Here is a 25,000-nt window from a genome sequence, read left to right on the forward strand (position 1 = left end):
GCACAATACATTTTCCAGCACAACATACATTTATTAATTTTTGTACAATACATTTTTCAGTACAACATATTATATGTATTATATTTTGCTCAATATATTTTCCAGCACAACATTCATGTGTCCATAATCCAACTCACAATTTATTGTGTGTGTGTGTGACCTTCCATTATCGAGATGTTTTATAAAGGGAATTACCGTGCAATGTTAAAAGGTAATATTTCTTAAGTGATGCAGAAACGATAACATTGATAAAACAAGCCAGTGTGCATCTTCGTTAGCTGCATTAACTTTTATAAACATTGCAATGTCCCAATACAAGGGGAACGTTTGAGTAGGTAGGTGTTTATTATGAATATAAACAATACATGCATGGCTCATTACAATGAATGTACACAAATTAAGCCCATCCTTGAGATAGAGGAGGTCAAAAATAATATCAAGTCATATTTCACCTTAATCACTAGATAAACGAAAAATACAATTATTTCTTTTCCAAAAACTCAGCTCCGCCTACATAAAAATGAAGTTTTAACTCCCCCACCACCACCCCCTCTTTCCATCCCCCAATAAAATTGGGGAGAGCTACACCGGTAGAAAGAAAATGAGTCCAAGAAATCTCGTCACGGAGAAGGAATATTTAAGAAACAACTGGGTTTTTTTTTTTTACAAAAATTCACGAGTGCCCTGAAATGAGTCATGGTAATGTTTACACAAATATTGATATTGATAAAGTTACTAAAATTACTTACCAATTCCTGGACTCCGAACTTTTTACTTGTGTAAGAATATTCATTCAAATGAAACTTACAGCAACAAAATAAACACACACAATAAAAAAAACCACCGTATGCTCAGCACATCGTTATATTTATTTACAAATTAGATTTTGTCATTCTCTGTTCAGACACACGGTGTTAATTCGTGTCTTGCTTTCACTTTTGACTTATTCAGTCCACTTTTACAAAGATAACACCTTCTGTACTTGGAAATGAAAACAACAGGTCGTATCGATTCTGAAATCCGCACCGTAACTCATCAACATTATTTCAAACAAAAGACCAGGTATAGTCTACCAATCTTTATTAAAATTTGAAATAAAATCGTATTACGTTGTGAAACGTATCGGAATAAAAACAGAAAGACGATATTATATTATATTTATTGCATTAACGTGTGGGTGTCAGAAGAAATTTTACACTGATTAATACATTGAGAATTTTACACCTTACTCTAAGAAGCGAGTGGCGTCAGGTTATCAGTATAGGGTAATCACTATTGGGTGCCCCACCACCACCATGTCAAAATAGACATCGGCTGTCTTAGAAATCATGAATGGTTGTGCAAATTGGTGCGGCAATGCGTGCTCTCGTGCCATCACGAACGTAAATATCTCTACTCATACTCGTACACAGTGCCAGATCAAAGAAGCTGCTGCGTCACACGCGAGGCGTAATAATTCTCAAAAAACTTTTAGAATGCTTGTCGGTCTGACAATATCTCTATCGTATCAATCAGTGTAAGAATCATCATTAAGCGGCTTGTTTTCTTTTCTTTCTAAATCTGTGATAGTTGTGGATGGAAGTTCTGGTGCAAAGAATATTTGGATTTGTACTTTCTTCACGATATTATTAATATCAATTCAATCTCAGTGGTTATTGTTAGCTGATATTATTGTTATAATGTATCGGTGTTATTATGGTACATGAAAGACATTGCTGGTACAATGTTATGAGAGTAAATCCTTTGATTGGGGATAGTTTGCAGAGGGCATTTTTCTTGGAAGTAACTGGAATAAAAGGAGTGTTGTCATAAGAACATTTCTGTACTTCAGGTAAGATGAAGCACTCTGACAATAAAGTTTGTGTTATGTATGAAGTATATACCCAGTAGCTTGGTTATTGCTGAGATTAAAATTGCCAGATTGATTAATTTATGACGCTAGAACTCCATGTTATTATGTAACTATGATAATGCTTCTTTGTTTGTTTGTTGTTTTTGTTTTTGATAGTTTTGGGTGTTTTCTTTCTTTTTCTTTTCTTTTCTTCCTTTTTTTTTTTTTTGTTTTTTCGTTTTGGTACTCTTTTTCTTTATTAAAATACACAACAATTAATCGTCCATCTATTAACAGCCTGTAGCAATCATTCTTTTGCGGATTTATTTGCAGGAATCAAATTAAAAATCTGGCACATTTTATGATAAAGCTCCGAAATTTCCATCTGTCACATTTAATCCAAAGAGAGACAAAAAATTCCACTTACAACTTGATTTTAATTTTCGAACTTCCAATATCGTCTGAAACGAATTCAATTTTTTTCCAGAATCTCTCCTTCCCTTAAGCACTAGATAGAGCTAACAACAACAATAATAATAATAATGATAATAATGATAATAATAATAATAATAATAATAATAATAATAATAATAATAATAATAATAATAACAACAACAACAACAACAACAACAATAATAATAATAATAATAATAATAATAATAATAATAATAATAATAATAATAATAATAATAATAATAATAATAATAATAATAATAATAATAATAATAATAATAATAAACAAACTCCGTCCAATGCCGTTTACAATAATTTAACATATGTGACCTATAGATAGTATGCAGATGACGTCACTCAGGCCTTTGTTATTGTTTTTGCCATCCGCGTTAGTGAGTTGTTCTCACTAAACTGTATTAACCAGACTATAAAAGTTCATGGTTACACAGAGTTTGTGTGTTGGTCCGTTATACTTCCGGATGGCACTGTTGTGAACTCCTTGGCCAAGCGCATTCTATCTATTGCGTCAGTGTGGTATTATGCATAGATGGACCAGATGAAGGGAATCGAGTTCAAAGCCAGAATGATCCAGGAAACGGGATTACAGTTTTATATTCGTCGTTATACTACGTTCGTTGCTATTGGTAAAACGTGAAAGAGTTCAAAATTGGAGGTGAGAAAAGTGTTATTTCTCCACCATTGTTCTTTTTTCTGTTACTCTTTTTTTGAGCGTCACATTCACTCCGACATTATACCGAATCTAGGTAATGTAAATGTTGCTGCTCAAAGCTCGAGGAAATAAATAATAATGTGAAATTGAATGTAAGGTTCAATTTAATATACAAAAACAGATAATATGGATGTTTCGGGTTTCCCTTTTATCAAGAAAACAGAATGAATGAAATACTACAGACGAATTAGATAATGTGGCAATGGCGTTGTTAAGATTAATATTCACCCGTCATGTTAACAGTGCCACTACCACATTATCTCATTCGTCTGTAGTGTTTCATTCATCTTGTTTTCTTGATAAACGGGAAACAGGAAACGTCCATATTATCTGTTTTTGTATATTAAATTGAACCTTACATTCAATTTCACATTGTTATTTATTACCCAATCTAGGTAAAACTATTGGTAGGTCTGATAATCGAAAGCAATTGTGGGCCTGTTTTAAAATTGTTCGAATCGACAAAAGTTTGCGGTGGTTTGAAGTGTTTCCGTTACAACAATGAGACCATAACAGTTTAGGTTAAATGGGTATAGATAGTATGCGCTTGGCTAAGAAGCTCATAACATTGCCATCCGGAAGTATAACGGACCAACACAGAAAACTGTGTGTATCCATGAACGTTTATAGTCGGGTTAATACAGTTCAGTGAGCATTACTCATAAACGCGGATGGCAAAAAACAACAACAAAAGACCTGAGTGACGTCATCTTCGAACTATCTATTCGTCGAACCGTATTGACACTGAAGATCACAAATTAGATTATTTGAAACCGGCAATTCTCTTGATCAGTATATGTCACAATAACATCGAATAAAAATGATTTATAACATTTCGATTAATTTTGTGAGCCACAAAAATTCCATGTCAAAACCCGAGATATTTTGAATTCAATAAACATTAATAATAACTGAGTATGTCTATGGTTTTCAATAGCATGCAAATTGCTGTCTGCAGATACTGACTTGTCGAAGATTCACATTTTTAATTGTAAATGAAATTACACAGTCTGAGATAACGCATTAATGTCAACAGGAAATAGGGCTATTATAATAATAGCAATGATGAAAAAGATAAGAATAATGATGATGATGATTGAAAAATAATAAAGACAAGATATGATAATAAAATATAAAAATACTTTAATTCATCCTCATGGGATGTTGTTCTCTGGAGTCTATCTGGAGAGAAGACGTAGGTAACTCAGGCACCAGCAGTGAAGCGCGGAAAGTGAAAAATAGAAGCTACCTTTCCATGCTCAAGAAAAAAAACTCCCCATACGAAATGCCGATAGCAGATTTTCTACCCTGGTCCTGCTGATGAAAGTGTAATGCTTTATCCAACGGGACATACCCCCCCCCCCCCCAATCCCCTGTCAGTATCCAACATAAAATAAAGCAACCATATCACGAATAATTCTTTAAAGGCAGTAATAGTTGTAATCACTAAAGCATTATCAATTATAAAACTTAACTGTTTAATGGCAGTACGAAAGTCTTATGCTATAGGTACGTGATTTAATTAATAAAAGGACTTATGATAAAAATGATAGTACTGGTGCTGTTGCTCCTCCTCCTCTTCCACCTCCTCCTCCTCCTTCTTCTTCTTCGTCGTCTTCTTCTTCTTCTTCTTCTTCTTCTTCTTCTTCTTCTTCTTCTTCTTCTTCTTCTCCTCCTCATCATCATCATCATCATCATCATCATCATCATCATCCTGCTAGTACTGCTACTACTACTACTACTACTACTACTACTACTACTACTACTACTGCTGCTACTATTACTACTACTACTACTACTACTACTACTACTACTACTACTACTACTACTACGACTACTATTACTACTACTACTACTACTACTACTACTACTACTACTACTACTACTACTACTACTACTACTACTGCTAATAATAATAATAATAATAATAATAATAATAATAATAATAATAATAATAATAATAATAATAATAATAATAACAATAATAATGATAATAATAATAATAATAATAATAATAATAATAATAATAATAATATAATAATAATAATAATAATAATAATAATAATAATCATAATAATAATAATTATAATACGTTTGCTACTACTACTCTACTACTACTACTTCTACTACTACTACTACTACTACTACTACTACTACTACTACTACTACTACTACTAATACTACGACTACTACTACTACTACTACTACTACTACTACTACTACTACTAGTATTAATACTACTACTACTACTACTACTACTACTACTACTACTAATAATAATAATAATAATAATAATAATAACAATTCTTAGAATCTGCCTATACATCCTGCTACTGAAATAACTATGCCACCTTAATGTAACCGATTCTTTAAGAAATGAAGTGAGTAGGAAAGTGCCAGAAGACAATAGAGAATAAAAATTTGGCGGCGGTGATGGGGGTTCGAACCCGCAACCTTACTGGTACGACAACTCCGCCTGGCTGGGGAGATCGTGACTCTACCGTATGAGCTATCCACGACCCCCCCAAAAAGGTCGCTTCTACCCCTAGTCTTACTAGAACCGATTCTTTATTGGTACTCCGATGGACTGGTTACATACACACTCCCAAGGATTTAGGAACTAAAAGGCATCAGGTTTGACGTCATGACTTTTCTTCACCTCTTTCATCCCAACAAAATACTAGATTGACAAGGTGGGTCACATTTATTGAGCTTTTATTGAGCTTTTATACAGCGCAATATCCATTAAACGTGCTCAAAGCGCTTTACGAGGGGTCCCTGGCCAACAGCAACACTAAACATGTAGGACGGGACAGGACGCTTGTTAGGCGATATTACAGTTTTTTTCCGACAGAGACATCGCTGTAAACGGCCAGGTACTCGTTTTACACCTGAGTACGGTGGGAGGAATTTGAGTAAAGAGCCTTTTCCAAGGACTCATATGCGCCGATCGAGGCTCGAACCCAGGACCATCCGATCCGAAAGCGAGTGTCATACTACTAGACCACAAAGCTGCAAGGTGGGTCGCATTTGTGAACAACGATTTACAGCAGGTTGTTAACGTTCCATTTACCATCGACGTGATCCCTTTTATCTCATCAATTTGTTTAGATATTTCCCCTGGAAAAATATGGGATTCCTACCACCACTAGCTAGACATGTTATGTGTAATATTTGTTGTTTAAGTTCATTGCGTCTAAAGAGATATGCCAACCTATTTGTGAACCAGGCAATATTTAATCAATATTGTGAAAGGAACTTTTATATTAAAGAATCGCGTAAGAATTTTTACACATTGTAGTTTAGTGCTAGATAGGGAGAAAACCGCAGTGATGCGAGCTGATAAAAAAATTTGGAATAAACAATAAATGTGCAAACTGCAAAGATAATATGCTCGTCATTTGATTGGGGTTTTTTTTCCGGCGAACGCTGCCTGTTGCCATAGTAACAGTAACACATATATGGAATAAAAGCATTGTAGTTGACGTGAACTTATATATTTGCAGGTTATATTTCCGGAGGTTTTAACATTGTTGAAATGGGCAATATTTTGCGTTATTTGAGAGTATTTCAACTACAACAATGAGACAATAACAATTTAGGTTACTAGACCTGCTAATAAGTATGCGTCGTTGTAATGCAAGTAAACCGAAAGTGGGTATAGGGTTTTTAATTAGTCTGTACGAAAAGGCTTTCATTGATCATAACATATTTTAATAAAATCTATGATGTTAACTCACTCAACCCTAACACCGACTATATCCGTAGTTTACCCGGATTACTTTTACACCATTCCTATTTATTACATTTTTGTGAAACAAATTATTAGTCTGGTTGCCAAATCATGATTTTAACCATAACCCAAAAAAAGCGTCCGCCAAATTTTTTTGTGCATTTTATCAAAGTTGAACATCTCAAGATTAAATGTCTGAATAGTGCTGCCCTGAGCACATTGAGCATTTTGAGAAATTACGTCACAAAGGTCACGAAAAGGTCATTTTTAAAAATCCTCAAAAATCATTTTATATTATACAGAATGAAAGATTTAGTCAAATCAATTACAAAAATACTTCTGTTTAAAAAATTGGCCGAATAGTTGACAAGTTATTAGCAATTTAACTATCCAAAAGGTCAAGGTCACTGCCAAGATGGTCTCGTAAAATGACCCAAAATATAGCCTTGTTTGGTATCAAATTGAAGGCCTTGACAAGACCAATACAGAATTTATGTTATTTATGCTATTTGTTGGTATTTAAATTTCCTACAGCAGTGAAAGTATAATTGGGATAATCAAAATTGACATTTTGTGTGGAAAAGGTGTCAGATCACACAAAAACACGGAGAGAGTCTCCATATAGAAAGACCGTGCCTTGTTTTGAGTCTTTAGTTTTCTTCGCCTTTGATTTTTTACATTGATATTTACTGAAGGGCAAAAAATAGAATGACAATTTTCGGCATATCTGACATGTATCTCTGGTAAACTAAATCACTCATCATCAATGTCTTTGTCACTTGACTCATCGCTTGACACGGAAGCAGCTTGATAAAGGCGATTTTGACAGCACTCACGATCATGGCATTTACAAAATATTGTGCATGGAAGCTGCGCGGCAACACAGCCACATTTTGATGATCCACAAGGTTGTTCAGAAGAACATCCGCATTGAATAGTCTCTAAGAACTCGGGCGGTACACTCGGTGTGTTGCTTGGCACTCTGGTTGGAACAAGTGATTTGGTTGCTGGCAACTTCATCCATCCAAAATCTGTTGGTTGTAAATCTAGGGGAGTTTTTCGAAGACGATGATACCAAATTGCTGTCTGAATGTGCGCTCTTTTGGTGTTCTCACAGAATGCTTCTGAGGTAGGGGGTATGGTTTTCAAGTCAGGGACCTTTTTAATGATTTTTCCCCGTTTTCTTCAGCCAAACTTTGTACCTGGCGCCAGGCATAGTTGCTTCATCGTGAACGCCGTAGCATGCAGTTATGAAGAAGGTGGCTTCTTGATAACATCTTCAAAACTGGCACTGGTGTTTCCAAGGTTGTCCAGTCTGTGTCCCTTTTGAAGAACTTTGATGACTGTGTTTTTCCCTATACCATACGGTTTAGCCACAGTATCACCGCCAGATAGCGCATGTGCTGCAAGAAGATAAGGCGCAATTTCTTGATTTCTCGAGACCGTTTTCCCAATGTCAACAAGTCCACGGTCCCTACTTGTAGCTTCCATCATCATCGAGCAGTGGCTGGAGTCCAAGTCAAGCTTGTGGTAGAAATGAACTAACAGTACAAAGACATCCGTATCGTCACTAACCACCTTAACAACATTGGTCAATGAAGCAGCATGTATTGCTTGTTTCACCATAAGGACATCCGCTTCGTTGTGTGTCGTCTCCAAGTCTGTCCTTGTGGAGACTTTTCCATTTTTAATTTGGAGAGGAGCATTTTCGTGTCCTGTGATAACGAGACGCCTTTCACTTGGTTGAGCTACAGCCCTGGACATTAATTCCGTACAGAGTATGCTAATCAATTGCTTTTTGTTCTAAGTGCAGGCAAAAATTGAGCCTTGAGCAGGCAGAGGAGTGTGTACCGTTCGAACTTTTATACTGCGACTTTGTCGAGTAGCACTTTTGATGCTGAAATCATGATATCTGTCAAAGACAAGGTGCACGTCACTTCTGTCCATTTTCGGCAATAAGAGTGTCCAAAAACTATTGACATAGTCTTGGATGGTTCCTTTGGATGGCCAGTTTACACAATAAAGAAGTGCGCATCCATCTAAGATCACGATCTCAGGATGTTGTCCCCCACAAGCAGAGACAGTTTCTTGCAGATTTCTCTTCAGAGCAGCTTTTGTAGTAGCAGTACGCATGTCTCCATTGTCACTGAATAAATATGTCGGCTATGGTGCCAGTTCATATTTAAAGAGAGATTCCATGTCAAAATCTCGACAAGCCATTAATCCCATAGCGCGAGAATAAATCAAACTTGTGTCGTATATTGGACAACGGTCACTTTGAATAGATTTTTTCCCGGCTGCCATTGTTGTCACTTTGGTAGAAAGTGCTTTATAGAATTTATTGGGCCATGTTTTCTCAAATTCTTTCATGTCCGTGGTACCGATGCTGATAGAATCGTCTACATTGACAGATTGAGGGCTTACTTTTCCATCAGAGATGTTCTCAAGGCAATCAGGATGCGCAGTTGCACTTAGGGGTTGATGCATCTATCTAATTTTGTCCGAATTTTTTCCCTGTCCAGCGCATCACTAGCGATACGCGCATTCGTTTCCTCTTTTGCATTTCCAGAAAGTCCTTTTTGGAACTCTCAGTCAATTCAGACAATTATTTCAGAAGACGACTGCTGGTGTGAAGGCTAAGGGCCCATCGCTGAATGGTAGAGTGTTTGAGTGTTAAACAGACAATCGCTATGAGGGCGATTAACGTTACAGAAACCGGGATAAATTCAGGCACCAGGGGCCACATGGCTCAAAATGTCATTTTTTTAAAAGGAGTATAATAGTGATGAGTTAATAGTAATAGGACAAATTTCTCTTTTTTTTTCAGAGTTGGAATCAATGGAAAAAAGGTTGCCAGGAGCATATATATATATATATATATATATATATATATATATATATATATATATATATATATATATATATATATATATATATTGCTATTACATCAGTTCAAATTGTTAAGTGTTTCTGTTGGCTAGAGAGGGATCCCTTGTAAAGCGCTTTAGTGGACAGTGCACTATACACATACATGTACCCAGTAACATATATTGTGCTCAAACGGAGCACCATACTTTTACTACCTACCGGAAAGAAGGAAAACATGAATGAATGATTGAAAGAATGAAAGTGGGTCACTTTAACTGAAAACCTATTTTTAAAACGGCATTTACCTTTTATTTAACTGTGATGGGGGCATAAAAGGGTACCTATTATGGTTTTTAGACATCAGTGTTCTGATAAAACAAAACAGACGGAGCAGTCGGCGTGTACGTTTGCTGCCGTGAACTGACACATTCAGTCTGTGCTGTGTCAAGGCCAAACCGCGAGTCACGTATGGAAAACCATTGTAACCAATTATGGATCCTATGATTACCGCATACAAAATCACATTTTATTAAAAATGCTCAATGTCTACAGACCGGCACTAATCATGATAACACTCCCCATATATATCGCATTCCGATTCCGTTAAAACATTTTTGGCGGACGTTATGAAAGGGTTATGAAGGTTTCCTCTAGACTATATAGGCGTAGTATCAAATCTAATGATATTAGTTTTTACATGTTAATGATAGTTAAATAAAACTGTCTATGTACTTGTTCATTTTTATAACATTTTTTCCAATTTTGAAAAGTAGCAAAAATCTCTACGATTGAGTGAGTTAAGTACAATGTGTACATGTTTACCATTCTGGTTAATCACAATCACATCCGTCTTAAAGGGCCCCTGGTCACCAAAGTAGATATGTAGCTGGATCTTTTCCAGTGTTGGAGAAAGTATGACTCGACGTGGAAAATAATTATTAGTCATCTCGCGCCAAATCATATCGTTGATTTAGGTCATTGTATTGTTAACACAGCATGTCGAAGAAGGATGTGACGTCACGACTAGTTTAAAAGATTAAAATAAATCAACACTCAATTTTTTTAAATTGAGCTTTTATATAGTGCAATATCCACTGAACGTGCTCAAAGCGCTTGACTAGGGTTCTCTGGCCAACAGCAACATTTAAGATGTAGGACGGGACATGACGCCTGTTGGGCGAGACGATATTACAATTTTTTTCGGACAGAGACAACGCGTTAACGGCCAGGTACTCATTTTACACCTGAGTACGGTGAGAGAATGTGAGTTAAGAGCCTTCTCCAAGAACTCAACTATGCGCCAAGCGAGGCACGAAACCAGGACCTTGCGAATTTAGATAAATACGATCTTTTATTACAGATATTATCAAAATCAAACAATTGATGATACTATACCATGTTGTTTTCTTTTCCCACCCCAAAACCAGTTTTACTCCCGTTATTTTTGTAATAGATCTTGCAGAAGAGAGAGAGAGAGAGAGAGAGAGAGAGAGAGAGAGAGAGAGAGAGAGAGAGAGAGAGAGAGAGAGAGACCGTAGGTAAACGTGCTTCACAACAAGCTGATATATGTTTGTTTACTTTCATGTCAGAATTCTAGGGTCTCGGATTATTCGGATATACTGAGTCCAAGTTTGCTCAATAATCTTTTTTTTCTATCTCACGTGACTTAATCTTGATGGATTTTATTTGGAGAAAATCACGTGTCACGTGCCAAGTTCAAGTTTAGATTCAAGTTCAAGTTTATTGATCGCCTTCCGCCATATTATTTATAGTTTGGAAAATCTTTATTTGTAAATGAATGATTAAAAGATAAATAAATAAATAGATATATAAATAAATAAATAAGTGAACGAAAAATAATCTCTCTCTCTCTCTATCTCTCTCTCTCTCTCTCTCTCTCTCTCTTGCTCTCTCACACACACACTCTCTCTCTCTCGCTCGACTAAACGTGATCAAAGCGCTTTGCAAATGGTCCCTGACTAACAGCAACATATAACATGTAGAACGAGACATAACGCGCTTGTTCAGCGATTTTACAATTCTTAACGGCCAGGTACTCATTTTACACCTGAGTACGGTGAAAGAAGGTGAGTAAAGATGACTCAACTATGCGCCGAGCGAGATTCGAACCCAGGCCCTTCAAATTCGAAAGCTAGTGTCATAACACAAGACCGCATACACAGCCACACTAATGGCGAAACATAATATTGCAAGTAACATAGCATTAGACTCACTTATAAACGGACATGTTCTGGGTCCTGTATAATATGTGACTCAACGCCTTAAAACAGTAATATTCGGGACGAATTAGATAGTGAAAAATGAATATATAGCCAGAAAATATGGCCTTGTTTGTTTTATGAAAAGATTATAAATAGCAATGTGAAATTGAATAAAAGCTTCAATTTAAAATACGAAAACAGATAAAATGGACGATTCGGGTTTCCCCTTTATCAACAAAACAAAGTGAATTAAACACTACAGACGAATGAGATAATTTTTATTCATCTTAGCATCGCTACTACCACATTATCTCATTCGTTTGTAGTGTTTCATTCATCCTGTTTTGTTGATGAAGGGGAAACCCGAAAGGTCCATTTTATCTGTTTTCGCAAATTAAATTGAAGCTTACATTCAATTTCACATTGTTATTTATTCCCTCGAGCTTCGAGCAGCAACATTTACATTTAACAACTTACTGAGCTAAAAAGCGAAATGTCCTTTCTCTGTCATTTCAACTTCAAATTCACTATTCGTCATCCGGGTCACCCCGACATAATAATATTATGGGACGAAGATGATTGGTCACGTTTTGACATTCTGACCCCTTTGGGCTGCTGGGTCTGTTTGGGGGGGGGGGAGTACAATGCAATTGACCGACTTGATATCAAGAAGCCAAAAATAATGTGCATTAAAGCCATTGGAAAAGGGATAATTCTTTTATAAATTTTTTTTTTTTTTTTTTTGGGGGGGGGGGGGGGGGGGGGAGCGGGGCGGGGCAACGTGCCTCAGCGATATGGTTTTCCCTTCGTACCTGAAATGTACCAAGTTCGACCTCCCGGACACGCTTTCTGTCTTTGTCTTGGAATGGGATTACTTAGTTTTGTCCTGACCCTGGCCGGAGTAATTGGCTGGGAGGGAAACAGTTGAATGTATAGGTATAATTTTGGGAGATGATATTTTTTTCCTTGTAAATCGTCTCTCTGTTTGTTCTGTTATTATTTTCTGAAACATGATTTGTAAATATTTCATCGTGATGTGTAGCCTTGAATAAGTATACACGTCCTAGCTCACTTTGCGGCGCTGCAATGAGGGTTACCCCTGGAATATTCAAATCTTCCCTTGGAACAGCAAGGCCTTAAAATCAAATTTCCCCCCTTTGAAAGGAATTACAGAAAAAGTAGATTATCTTATTTCGTGAGCATGTTCGGCTATGTGGTCTAGTGGTATGGCACTCGCTTTCGGATCGGAAGGTCCTGGGTTCGAGCCTCGCTCGGCGCATAGTTGAGTCCTTGGAGAAGGCTCTTTACTCGCATTCTCTGACCGTATTCAGGTTAACAGCTTTGTCTATGTCCGAAAAAAAGTGTAACATGAACATCGCTTAGCAGGCGCCATATCCCTAAATGTTAAATGTTGCTGTTGGCTAGGGACCCCTTGTAAAGCGCGTTGAGCACATTTAGTGGATATTGCCTATATAAAAGCTTAGTTCTTTTTTATTATTTCATGACCATCTGTTGACAAATTTTGTCAACTTTCAAGTGAAATGTATAGACAGCTTATTTAACAACAGTAACCTCCCTTTATTTATATTTTGTCTAAGATCATGTGAAAACAATTGCAATGGTTTCTAATAACCTGCTTTTCTATAGTTTGCTTTCAACTTATTGTCATGTTTTTGTTTTCAGAAAAATATTTACAATTTATGAAAATTTAGGAAATAGAAATGATAAATAAAGTATGGGTGACGGTGATCGTGGAAAATTTTGGTTTTGACGTCGGGTCATTGGGGAGGGGTCACTTTACGCACGCTACCCCACTCAACTCAGGTGTGAAAGAGTACCTGGTTGTAGGCGGTGATGTAAATGCAGTGAAACGTGTATCGTCTGTACTCAATGGTAGTTGGAGTGTGAATGAAACAAACATACTACACTACGTTAATATTTTCACGATCCCAGGTTTCAGGCAGCCCCCACCCCGTTCTACCTTTACCTTAGCGATGCCACCGGCACTACAAATAAATGTAATGCTTTCAAGAAAATGGATCTAAAAACGTCAAAATCTCAGCTTTTTGTTATTTATGTTTCGTTTTTGCTTTTTTGGTGTGTGTGTGTGTGTGTGTGTGTGTGTGTGTGTTTTTTCTGTTGTTGTTGTTGTTTGAGTGTGAATGAAACAAACATACTACACTACGTTAATATTTTCACGATCCCAGGTTTCAGGCAGCCCCCACCCCGTTCTACCTTTACCTTAGCGATGCCACCGGCACTACAAATAAATGTAATGCTTTCAAGAAAATGGATCTAAAAACGTCAAAATCTCAGCTTTTTGTTATTTATGTTTCGTTTTTGCTTTTTTGGTGTGTGTGTGTGTGTGTGTGTGTGTGTGTGTGTGTGTGTTTTCTGTTGTTGTTGTTGTTTTTTTTTTGGTTGTTTTCGTTTGTTTTGTTTTTTGGAATTTGGGGGGGGGGGGGGGGGGATTTTTTGCTGTCTTATTTTTCGTCTATGAAGCTTCCTATTTAAAAAAAATGGATTTTTTTTTCCTTTTTTTTTTTTTTTCGTCTGTGAAACTCCCTGCTTTTAAAAAGGATTAGTGATTAGGGCTGCTTTGTGGTCTTATGGTATGACACTCCCCGCCTGACTTGTAGGTCCCTGGTTCGAGTAGTGCTATGGACGGCGCTAAGTTGAGTCAAAAGAAAAAGACTCTACTAAGATTTTGTCATAAAATTACAAAGATCCCAAAACGACTAGATCTTATATATAGAGCAATATCTACAAAACCTGCTCAAAGCGTTTTACAATAGGTCCCCAGCCAACAGCAACACTTAAAATGAATGACTAAGTATTACGCCTGTTAGGCGATATACATTTTTTCCGGACAAAGAAAACGCTGTTAACGAACAGGTACTCGTTTTACACCTGAGTACGGTGAGAGAATGTGAGTAGAAAGTCTTTTCCAAGGATTCAACTATGCGTCGCTCGGGACTCGAGCCTAGGACCTTCGTATCCGAAAGGGAGTGTGTAAACCACTAGACCACATAGAACCAAATGTGTGAAATGAGTACTTGGCCGGTAACATGACAGCATTATTTCTAACGAAAATTAAAAATAATTGTATTGGTACTCTTTATAAGCGTCATGTCTCATTCTACATATCAAGTTTTTCATTGGCTTCGGAGCCAACCTTAAAGTTTAGTGTAATTGCGCCATCAAGAGCTCAAATGTGACCTATCGTCTCAAAACGGTATTATGTCGGAACGAATCAAATGTTTAAAATCTGAATTTAATGTTAAACTGGTCAAAAATATAAACTGTTGGCATGAGCACCCTAAAATATGGTATCCATTCTCCTCAATAAAAGATACAAACTGAACACAAGTCGGATATTTCTGGCTATAAATTCAATTTTCAACATCTTAACCAACCCGACTTAATACCGTTTGGAGGCGAAGGGTCACACATTGTTAAAATGTAATCTATTACAGAAGAGGAATATTTAGACATCAAATCTCAGGTGTGTTTTGTTTTGTTTTTCTGAAACGTGCTTTCTTTGTTTTTAACTTCTATAGTGTATTTACCATAATGGCACAAACACACACACACTCACACACACACAAACAAACACACACACACACACACGCGTGCGCGCGCGTTCAACGTTTACAATATTTCACAGCTTGATTACATGCTAGATTTACGTTGGGGAAATTACATTTAGAAAGAGCGATGCACTATGTTGTTTGTTTTTTTTTTTTTCTGTTGTGTGGATTCCTTCCTTCCTTCATTCATTCATTCATTCATTCATTCATTTATTCATTATTCATCTTCTTCTTTTTCTTTTTCTTCTTCTGTGAAACGTTGTATCTTCTTTAAAAATTCATCCTTTGCCTTCTTGAATTGTGTACTTATATATTAAACGGACTGATAACCCGAATTGTTATAGATCTAGATAGGCTCGTTGTTGTAATGGAAATAATCTCAAACCAACGAAAAATATTGTCCATTAGATATAGATAGCAATTTTAATTTAAGCCCATTGTTTCGTTCGGTTATCAGACCTGCAAATATGTGCACGACTTCTTTTTATTTTTAATTTTATTTGGCGGGGGTGGGGGAGGGGGATTGATCATTCTATCATCTTTATTTTTACTCGTTCTTTATGTTGTTTTTGTTTGTTTATTTATGGATTTACTACTGGATCTATCATTCTTTTTATTTTTTTTTTTTGTGTGTGTTGATTTCTTATTGGATCACTCATTCTAGATGTTTGAATCGTTGCCTCCAAATAGTACGTTGTCGCTTGCATAAAATCAGAAGGTCTGAGGTTCTATCCCCAGTCGACTTCGACTGATGTTTTTGGGATTTTTTGTTGTTGTTGTATCTTTCTTGCTTTGTCTGGCACCTTTTATATACACACTTGTACAGTTCTTTATGGTACGTTGTCGAGACGGGTAGATGGTAAAAATTGAATTTAAAGCTTGAAATAGCATAAGACTTGAGCCAATTTCTTTTTTGTCCATCAAGTCTAATAATATAAATTCTTCATGACCTAAAAAGTAAAATGTTATACTACGGATCATGTAAACTTTAAATGTATTTTTCGACAAATGGTTTATCCTGCCTGATATTAAACTGGATGGAGACGCTGGTCACATTTATAGTTTATATTTAACAATTTTATGTTTTATCAATATTCCTTATCAAACAATTTATTTTTTATTAGTTTTCCTTATTTAACAATTTTATTATTTTTTTCGTCGTTAGTTTTCCTTATTTAACTATTTTATTTTTTATTAGTTTTCCTTAATTAACCGTTTTATTTATTTATTTTAGTATTCCTTATTTAACTATTTCATTTTTAATTAGTTTTCCTTTTAAACACTTTTATTTTTTCCCTTATTTAATTATTTATTTTTAAAAATTATTTTTCCTTGTTTAACTATTTCATTATTGCTAATGCTGTTGCTTTGAAAACGAGGTCAAATCGAGAATTTGAAGTCTGGGAAAAGAATTACACTTCTTCCATATCGCCTCTATCTTGGCGAATGATAATTTATTTATATTTCTACGGGACTGGTGCTGTTTTGAATTACATCACTATTTACATGTTTGTCTGTTTGCTTGCTTGTTTATATTCTTTGTAAATTAACGTATCTATCTGTTCGATCGTTAGTTATAAGTGAATAATTTTTTTTAGAAAAAAAGATGGGACAGCGTGGCTCAACGGTACGGGCTTTGCTTCGTACCCGGAAGGTACCGAGTTCGATCACCCGCCGCTGCGCTGTGTGGCCTTGAGCAAGTCACCTCGCCCTAGCTCAATTTGCGGCGCTGCACTGCGGCTGGCGCCTGGGTTATTCCAGTCTTCCCTTGGAATAGACCCTAGAGAAAAATTTCCCCTATGGGATGAATAAAGGTAATGTTATTTTATTATATATTTTTTTTAAATGCATGTTGCATATATAGAGTAAAACGTTTTATTTCTAAAGCATTGCTCGTAATATGTCAGAATGAAATGTGATTTTCAAGACAAATCAATAGAAGTTTTCTTAGCAAAAGGCATTCGAATATCCTGTCAGATACTCATTTTACACCTGAGTACGGTGAGAGAATGTGAGTAAAGAGCCTTCTCCAAGGATTCAACTATGCGCCGAGCGAGGTTATTCGAACCCAGGACCTTCCGAACCGAAAGCGAGTGTCATACCACTAGACCACATAGCCGCACAATAAAATCCCAATTTTATGCAGCGTTGTTGTCTAGTGGTATGACAGTCGCCGACAAATTCCTGATTTCTGATTCACGTCCGGCTCTGGCAAAGCCGATGATTGGAAATGACTCTTTACTCACATTCTCTCACCGCACTCAGGTGTAAAATGAGTAACTTTCCGGTAACAGCTTTGTCTCTGTCCATACGGAATTTGTAATAGCTCTTCACGTGCGTTATGTCCCGTCCTAGATTTCAAGTGTTACTGTTGCTCTTGGGAATCCCTTGTAAAGCGCTTTGAGCACATATAGAGCATACTACGCTATCCAAAAGCTAGTTCCTTGTTTGTTTTTACTCTAAATAATTTGTGATCTTTTGGTATGAGACTCGCTTTCTGATCGGAAGGTCCTGGGTTCGAGCCTCGCTCGGGGCATAAAAGGCTTTTTGCTCACCGTACTCAGGTGTAAAATGAGTACTTGGCCGTTAATAGCGGTGTCTGTCAGAAAAAAATGTAATATCGTTTAACAGGCGTTATGTCTCGTTCTACATGTTACTGTTGCTGTTGGTCAGGGACCGTTTGTAAAGCGCTTTGAGCACATTTAGTGGATAATGCTCTATAAAAAAGCTCCAGTTTAAATAATATTTTTCGAGTTAAATTTAACATTTTAACTTTAGATTTTGCTTCACATCGTACTGCATTGGAACGATGGGTTACATATGACGCAACACAACATTTCTCGCGTAACGCGATCGAGATTCTCAGTTTGCTTTGATTAGCCAGCTGGTATTTTAGAATGAAGGGCTGATCATTATGATTAAATTATTCCTCTTTATTTAATTAACACAAACGAGGAACCGAGAATGTGAAAAACCCTTTTAAAGTCAAGAACTGCAGCAAGTGCAAAATTGATTAATATGTATATAGAATTGTATATTATATTTTTAAAATCAAAAAAAAAAAGAAATTATGCCTTTTGCGCCACGACATCATTAGATATCGTCGCCTAGGCATTCCATGAAGGAATACAGATAATTCATCAAACAAGATGCCTGAAGTCAACAGGCATCATCCATGTTGTCCAAGTGAGCAAATTGGGGGTTAATAATCTTACTCAAGGAAAAAATCCAAAGTGCTTGAAGCGGGGCTCGAACCCGGGTCATCCAGATCACAGTGCAATGCCTTAACTACTCGGCCACTTCACCCCCTTGATATTATATAAACAAGAAAATAACCTCGTAAAGTGAACAGTCAGTACCGTAATGTCGACTAACCCGGTCGTTTATATTCTTTATCTTCGTTTGTTTACTTGTTTATGATTTTGATTAATTTGTCTTTGTCGAAGTGTGAGTTGTCAGATTGTTAGTAATGCCTAACGATTTGATATCAAATACTATTTATTTATTATTGTCATTTCAATATCTTAGTTACAATAGCTTTACTTTTGTAATTGGCAGCAGCTTTTTATGGTGCTCACACACACGACTATGTTATGACGATCGGCCCAATCAAATCAGCAAATTCTTTGCCGCACTCGTGCACCGTCAGTCGCAAACCCGCCCGGAAGCTTCGTCACAACACACCGTTCAACTAGATGCTCTGTGGTTTGGAAGGTTCTGTCCCACATCGGGTACATGTTGGACAGTTGGCAAATTGCATGTCTATCCACAGGCCATAGTGATATCAGATTGTTTAACCCAAATTTCGTGATTTTCATAATAAAATTGTCTTACTCATATTCGACGTTTCAAAAAATTAAATTCAAAACAAAACAAAAACAACTCCACTTTTGTTGTTAACTAAATAAAGTATCAAACATTCATGTTAGATATCAAAAACACTTTCGTCTGGCACATTTCATGATCAAAATGGAAAGATATTAATTCCGAAAACAACCTTTTTGAGCGGATATCAAATTTTCGCCATGGGATTATGATGTTAGAGAACAATACACTGTCAAATAAGACAGTATTTGTAATAGTCAAAACATTAATCTAAATTGACCTATTTTTACACAATATCAAATAAATTGCGTTCCAAAAAGCATGACGAAACACAACCGTCACTTCAAATAATATTATAGGCTAGATCGGAGACTGGTAAGGCACGTGTTAAGAAGAAATCCGTGCCATCTCACACTGATAATTAAAAGCGAAGCAGAATAGCTAGGCCGTCAGCAATGATTTTAATCGGATTTAACACATTACACAAGTTCAAACCCACTGATGTAAAATGGAGATATTCAGTTTTACAACACAAGTGGAGAACTCGTAATATTTGGGGAGAAATAAGGAACATGCATTCTTCATCTATTATAATTATTCAACTACCGTATTGTTGAAATTTCCATCGACCGAGGCAAATCTTTTGAGCCATCTACGATCAAAATCGATCGGATAATTAAGTCTGTATGTGCCCGCAAATTAATATGGCTATAGGTGGCAATTCCCATACCAAATGACCGATCATAAAGCCCGAGCAAATTTTATAAATAATCAAATATTCAAATATTATTATGCCTTAGCAGATGTTCTAAATAATATTTGAGTCAACCGATGATACACCTACCATTATTTTGTTTTTTTAATTTTTGCAAGTTACTCGGATATGATACTCTGTGAAAATCGTTTTATAGTTTTAGATTTGCCAGTAATTCTGTGCTTGTTAGAATGGGCTGTACGATATTCAGCAACCTAACTTTTGGGCACACAATACAGCTGTACACTGAAAAGAAAACACAATTTTGGCCAGAAAACTCGTCCTTCAAATATCGATCGATTAAAAGGACTATCATATTGTCAAAACTTCTCAAACCTGGAACTTCAGGGCTTATTAAAGACTTCTTGAAGGAAAGTTTTCAAGCCTAAATTTTAAAATGTTTTAGAGCCCGGCAGAGTAGTATGTGGGTCATTCAAACTCCACCTTTACCATATATTTAATGTCATACTTTTAAAATGAGATGTGTTGTGAAGAATGCAATAAATACAACACACCAATCACAACACAAATTATCAGTTGGTGAGAAAACCCTACTGCATAAGGCGCTAATTAAATAACTATAAAAACCTATACAAAGAGCACTTCCATGGGTTCTCTGTACTTGATACGTTGAACCCTTTAAACTTTTATCCTTGCAAACGGAATACTTCTTTTTTATCCAGTACAAATGACTGTTAAGCGTATTTTTGTACAATAGTATCATTCTCTGTGTTGAGCCAAGTAAACTTTCGTACACGAATCGTATGTGGAAATGTTATATGCAATTTATTGCTTTACGTATGAACAAAATGTCTGGACAAAGTTTATGCGATCATTGTTACCTATCCGCTTAGTCATCACGCTCAGATTGCTTTACTTTGCTGCAAAATCAAACAGTTATCTCCACAGTTGGAGTAGAAGTCCCCAAGTCGCATAATGATATTGATTGACTCATCTTGTTATCACATATCTTATCATTTTTTCCATTTCAGGAAGTGCCATGGGTCGTCCAATCAAAATGGTATATGAAGCGTCCGTTGCTACGTTTCTGCTTGTGTTGATGACATTCCAATATTACCCAGTTACGGAGTCGGCCGGATGCCAGTATACGGTCAGCAAAGGAGACAGATACCAACTGACCATTGGTAAGGCTAGTGAAACATTTGGGAGCGGACTCTGTCTAGTGTGGGATAAGAATAAATCAAAATTGTGACTATCACAGTAATAGATAATTCCAGATGTAGAAACGTGCTATCCATACCAAAAACTCAGCCTTCCCCGACTCCCATTTTGAAACAATATTGAATTGAACACACAAACTTAACTCAAATGTTTTCTATGTCTTGTCTATAAATTGATCGAAGTTGACGTCACTCCGGCCTTTGTTATTGTTTTTTGCCATCCGCGTTTATGAGTAATTCTCACTAAACTGTATGATCCAGACTATAAACATTTAAGGATACACATAGTTTTGTGTGTTGGTAAGATATATTTTCGGATGGCAATGTTATGAACCTCTTAGCCAAGTGCATAATATCTATAAATCCAATATCCAGGTTCAATATCACTCCGACATGACACCGTCTTGAGACAGTGGGTTACATATGAAACTTAGATTCAGCTCTCTAATATAGATAGAATTAAGTTGACGTCACTCAGGTCTTTGTTATTATTTTTTTTTTTCCATCCTCGTTTATCAGTAGTTATCACTAAAGAGTACTATCCATACTACTATAAACGTGGAAGGTTACACATCGATTTGTGTGTTGGTTCGTTATACTTCCGGAAGGCAATGAGGAGAGCTTCTTAGCTTCTATAGATAGTATGCGCTTGGCTAAGAAGCTCATAACATTGCCATCCGGAAGTATAACGGAACAACACACAAAACTGTGTGTAACCTTTAACGTTTATAGTCTGGTTAATACAGTTTATTGAGAATTACTCATTAACGCGGATGGCAAAAAACAAAAACAAAGACTTGAGTGACGTCAACTTCGAACAATCTATAGATATAATGCGCTTGGCCAAGGAGTTCACAACATTGCCATCCGGAAGTATAACGGACCAACACACAAAACTGTGTGTAACCATGAACTTTTATTGTCTGGTTAATACAGTTTTTTGAGAACAACTCACAAACGCGGATGGCAAAAAACAATAACAAAGGCATGTGTGACGTCATCTTCGTTCCATCTATAGTAAAAGCGCCCCCCCCCCCCCAAGCTGAAGGTGTTCAATAACAATATATGGTCTAAGACGATGGATTATAAGTCTAATGATGATGATGATGATGATGATGACAGCGACAACCATGATGATGTTGATGGTGATAATGATGATGATAATGATGATAAGTATGAACCCGATGCTGATAATTAGGTTAACAATGACTTATCTCTGTTATCTCTCTGCCTCTTACTGTATCTCTATTTTTCTCTCTATTATCCATCCATCTATATCGAAGTGATTAATTTCACGACCTATGAAAATTCCGTGGCAAATTATTCAGCATGAAGAAAAAAAACAAGGCAAAGCAGGTCATTAAGATAAGTAATCAGATTGATTAATTACTTAATGGCACCTGGATAAAACAATAAAATAAAACCAAACAATTTAAGATAAATAAAGGCCTTCGGGGGAAAAAAATCCTTCAAAGATTCCGTACTCTGGAAAAAATCCATATTTATTTAAAATTTGGCCAGAAAACTCGTCCTTCAAATATCGATCGATTTAAATGACCCTCATCAGCGGTTTTCACGAGTAGTACTCACTAAATCCTATCAATCACACTATAAACGTAAAACAAAAAATAATAATGCATATAACAGTTTGAAAAAAAAAGAACAAAATTCCAAACACGGAATGTTTGGGGATCGAAAACCCTTCTTCGACATTACTTCATTCCAAATCAACGACAGAGAAATCTGGTAGGTCCTCACTCTCTGGAGAAGATAAATTATATGAAATGTACAAGGTAACACATAGTTTTGTGTGTGGTACGTTATATCCGGCAGGCGGATGTTGTGAGTATTTTGGCTAAGCGCATATCATAAATATATAAGTCTAGATAGAACGAAGATGACGTCACTCGGGTCTTTGTTGTTGTTTTTTGCCATTCACGTTTATGAGTAATTCTCATCAAACTGTATTACCCAGACTATAAAAGTACATGGATACACAGAGTTTTGTGTGTTGGTCCGTTATACTTCCGGTTAGCAATGTTGTGAGCTTCTTAGCCAAGCGCATACTATCAATAATCCTGACACACTAATTCTCATCGGTATTTTGTCGGGTAGACAATATGTCAAAAACTTATTCTTAAAGTTAAAATGACAAAAAATGTCAGCTTTTAGATTTAGCTCCTTTAAAAAAGAGTTGAACTTTCATACAAATAGTATGCGCTTGGCTAAGAAGCTCACAACATTGCCATCCAGTAGTATAACGGACCAACACACAAACTTTGTGTAACCATGATCGTTTATATTCTGGTTAATACAGTTTAGTGAGAATTACTCATAAACGCGGATGGCAAAAAACAATAACAAAGACCTGAGTGACGTCAACTTCATTCTATCTATAGACGGTAATAAGGTGACGTCACTTCGATAAAGATCAATATAGACAGCCGAGTTAGTGATAATATCTCAGTGAATTATATCAGACTATAAACGTTAAAGGATACACTGTTATTCTGGCTGTTGGTATGTTTGATTTGGCTGGCGGATGTTATGAGTATTTTACTTAATCGCATATCATAAATATTTTTCCTTGATAAAACTTTTTTTAAAAAGATATTGGTACAAATCTCATATTTCTGGCTCTAAAAACAATTTTCACCATCTAAACCACCAGGATATGTAACCGTTTTGAGGTGATGGATTACATATTATATGAAAACTTCTTTTGCAGCCCTACTGGCTACCAGTCATACGGACTTTACTCGCCAGAAAGTCTTCCAAGAGAATATTCTTCTGACTGGAGAGCTATCAGACTGCTTTCTGCCAGTCCAGTGGTTGTACCTGTTTGTCAATGAATCGTTACATCTAGAGAGGGATGGATGGGTGTCGGTCAGAGCTGGAATAGAACAAGGTATGTTATGTGAGGCCGTTTTTGTCGTCGTTATTATTATTATTATTATTATTATCATCATCATCATCATCATCATCATCATCATCATTTCCATCATCATCACCATCATAATCATTATCATCGTCGTCGTCATCATCATCATCATCATCATCTTCATTATTGCTATCACCATCACCGTCATAATCATTATCATTGTCATCATCACCATCACCATCCTGACTTTTCTTTTAAACGGTCGACAGTAACTTCTTTGTTATCTCAGCTTTGTTTCTATCTGCCCTTGAACCTTGATATGACAAAATATGATATATAATTTATCTTTATTTCTTGTAATCTATAGTAAATCATCGCGCATTGCAACATTACATTCAGCAAAAATGTCAAGCACCATATTCAATTAGCCGTTACGGTTGTACGGTTGTTAACAATTATTAACAATGCACTAACAGAGTAGTAATCTCAACTCGTGATCTCAGTCCTAAATTATAGGAAAATGAGATTTAATAGACATGAGATGTGTGGTACTGAATGAGGAGAGTGACAGAGTGGCCTCCGATCAAGATCTCAAATGAATTGGGGATGCATGAAGCAGGGCCATATCATTATGATGGTCCAAAGCAACAAGGCAGGAAGTTTCATGTCTCTCCATTTGAATCGATCCTCTTATCTCCCGATCAAAGGGCAAGGGTATTATACCGCCGCCACGTCATGGCTGCCTGGAAAAGCACATCCCTCACTTAACTCTCTCATTACCATCCATTTTTAGAATATTTCCCCAAAACTTCACACCCACCCAACACAAAAATATGTTTTTCTTACTCAGACAGAAATGGAACAAGTACATTCTATACATAATAATATTCAGTAAAATGAGCTCTACATATCACACTATCAAGTTTATATAG

At 36.3% G+C, this 25,000-nt stretch overlaps 2 protein-coding genes across 2 annotated transcripts in view; one reads left to right on the forward strand and one right to left on the reverse strand.

Annotated features, from left to right (window-relative positions):
* Positions 1–1,358, reverse strand: part of LOC144978466 (glutamate receptor ionotropic, kainate 3-like) — a 146,130-nt gene extending 144,772 nt beyond the window's left edge. Inside the window, exon 1 of the mRNA XM_078924580.1 lies at positions 750–1,358. The gene's annotated coding sequence lies outside the window, so the exon portion shown is untranslated. The remainder of the gene's footprint in view (positions 1–749) is intronic.
* A 50-nt stretch (positions 1,359–1,408) lies between these two features.
* LOC144978468 (glutamate receptor ionotropic, kainate glr-3-like) overlaps positions 1,409–25,000 on the forward strand; it is a 65,996-nt gene continuing 42,404 nt past the window's right edge. Inside the window, exons 1-3 of the mRNA XM_078924582.1 lie at positions 1,409–1,831; positions 20,999–21,151; positions 23,916–24,095. Coding sequence (XP_078780708.1) covers positions 21,007–21,151; positions 23,916–24,095 — 325 coding nt within the window. The 5' untranslated portion in view covers positions 1,409–1,831; positions 20,999–21,006. The remainder of the gene's footprint in view (positions 1,832–20,998; positions 21,152–23,915; positions 24,096–25,000) is intronic.

The sequence above is a fragment of the Berghia stephanieae genome, chromosome 8 (assembly GCF_034508935.2).
Source record: "Berghia stephanieae isolate SIO BIC M18660-M18661 chromosome 8, UCSD_Bste_1.3, whole genome shotgun sequence".
Taxonomy (NCBI): Eukaryota; Metazoa; Mollusca; class Gastropoda; order Nudibranchia; family Aeolidiidae; genus Berghia; species Berghia stephanieae.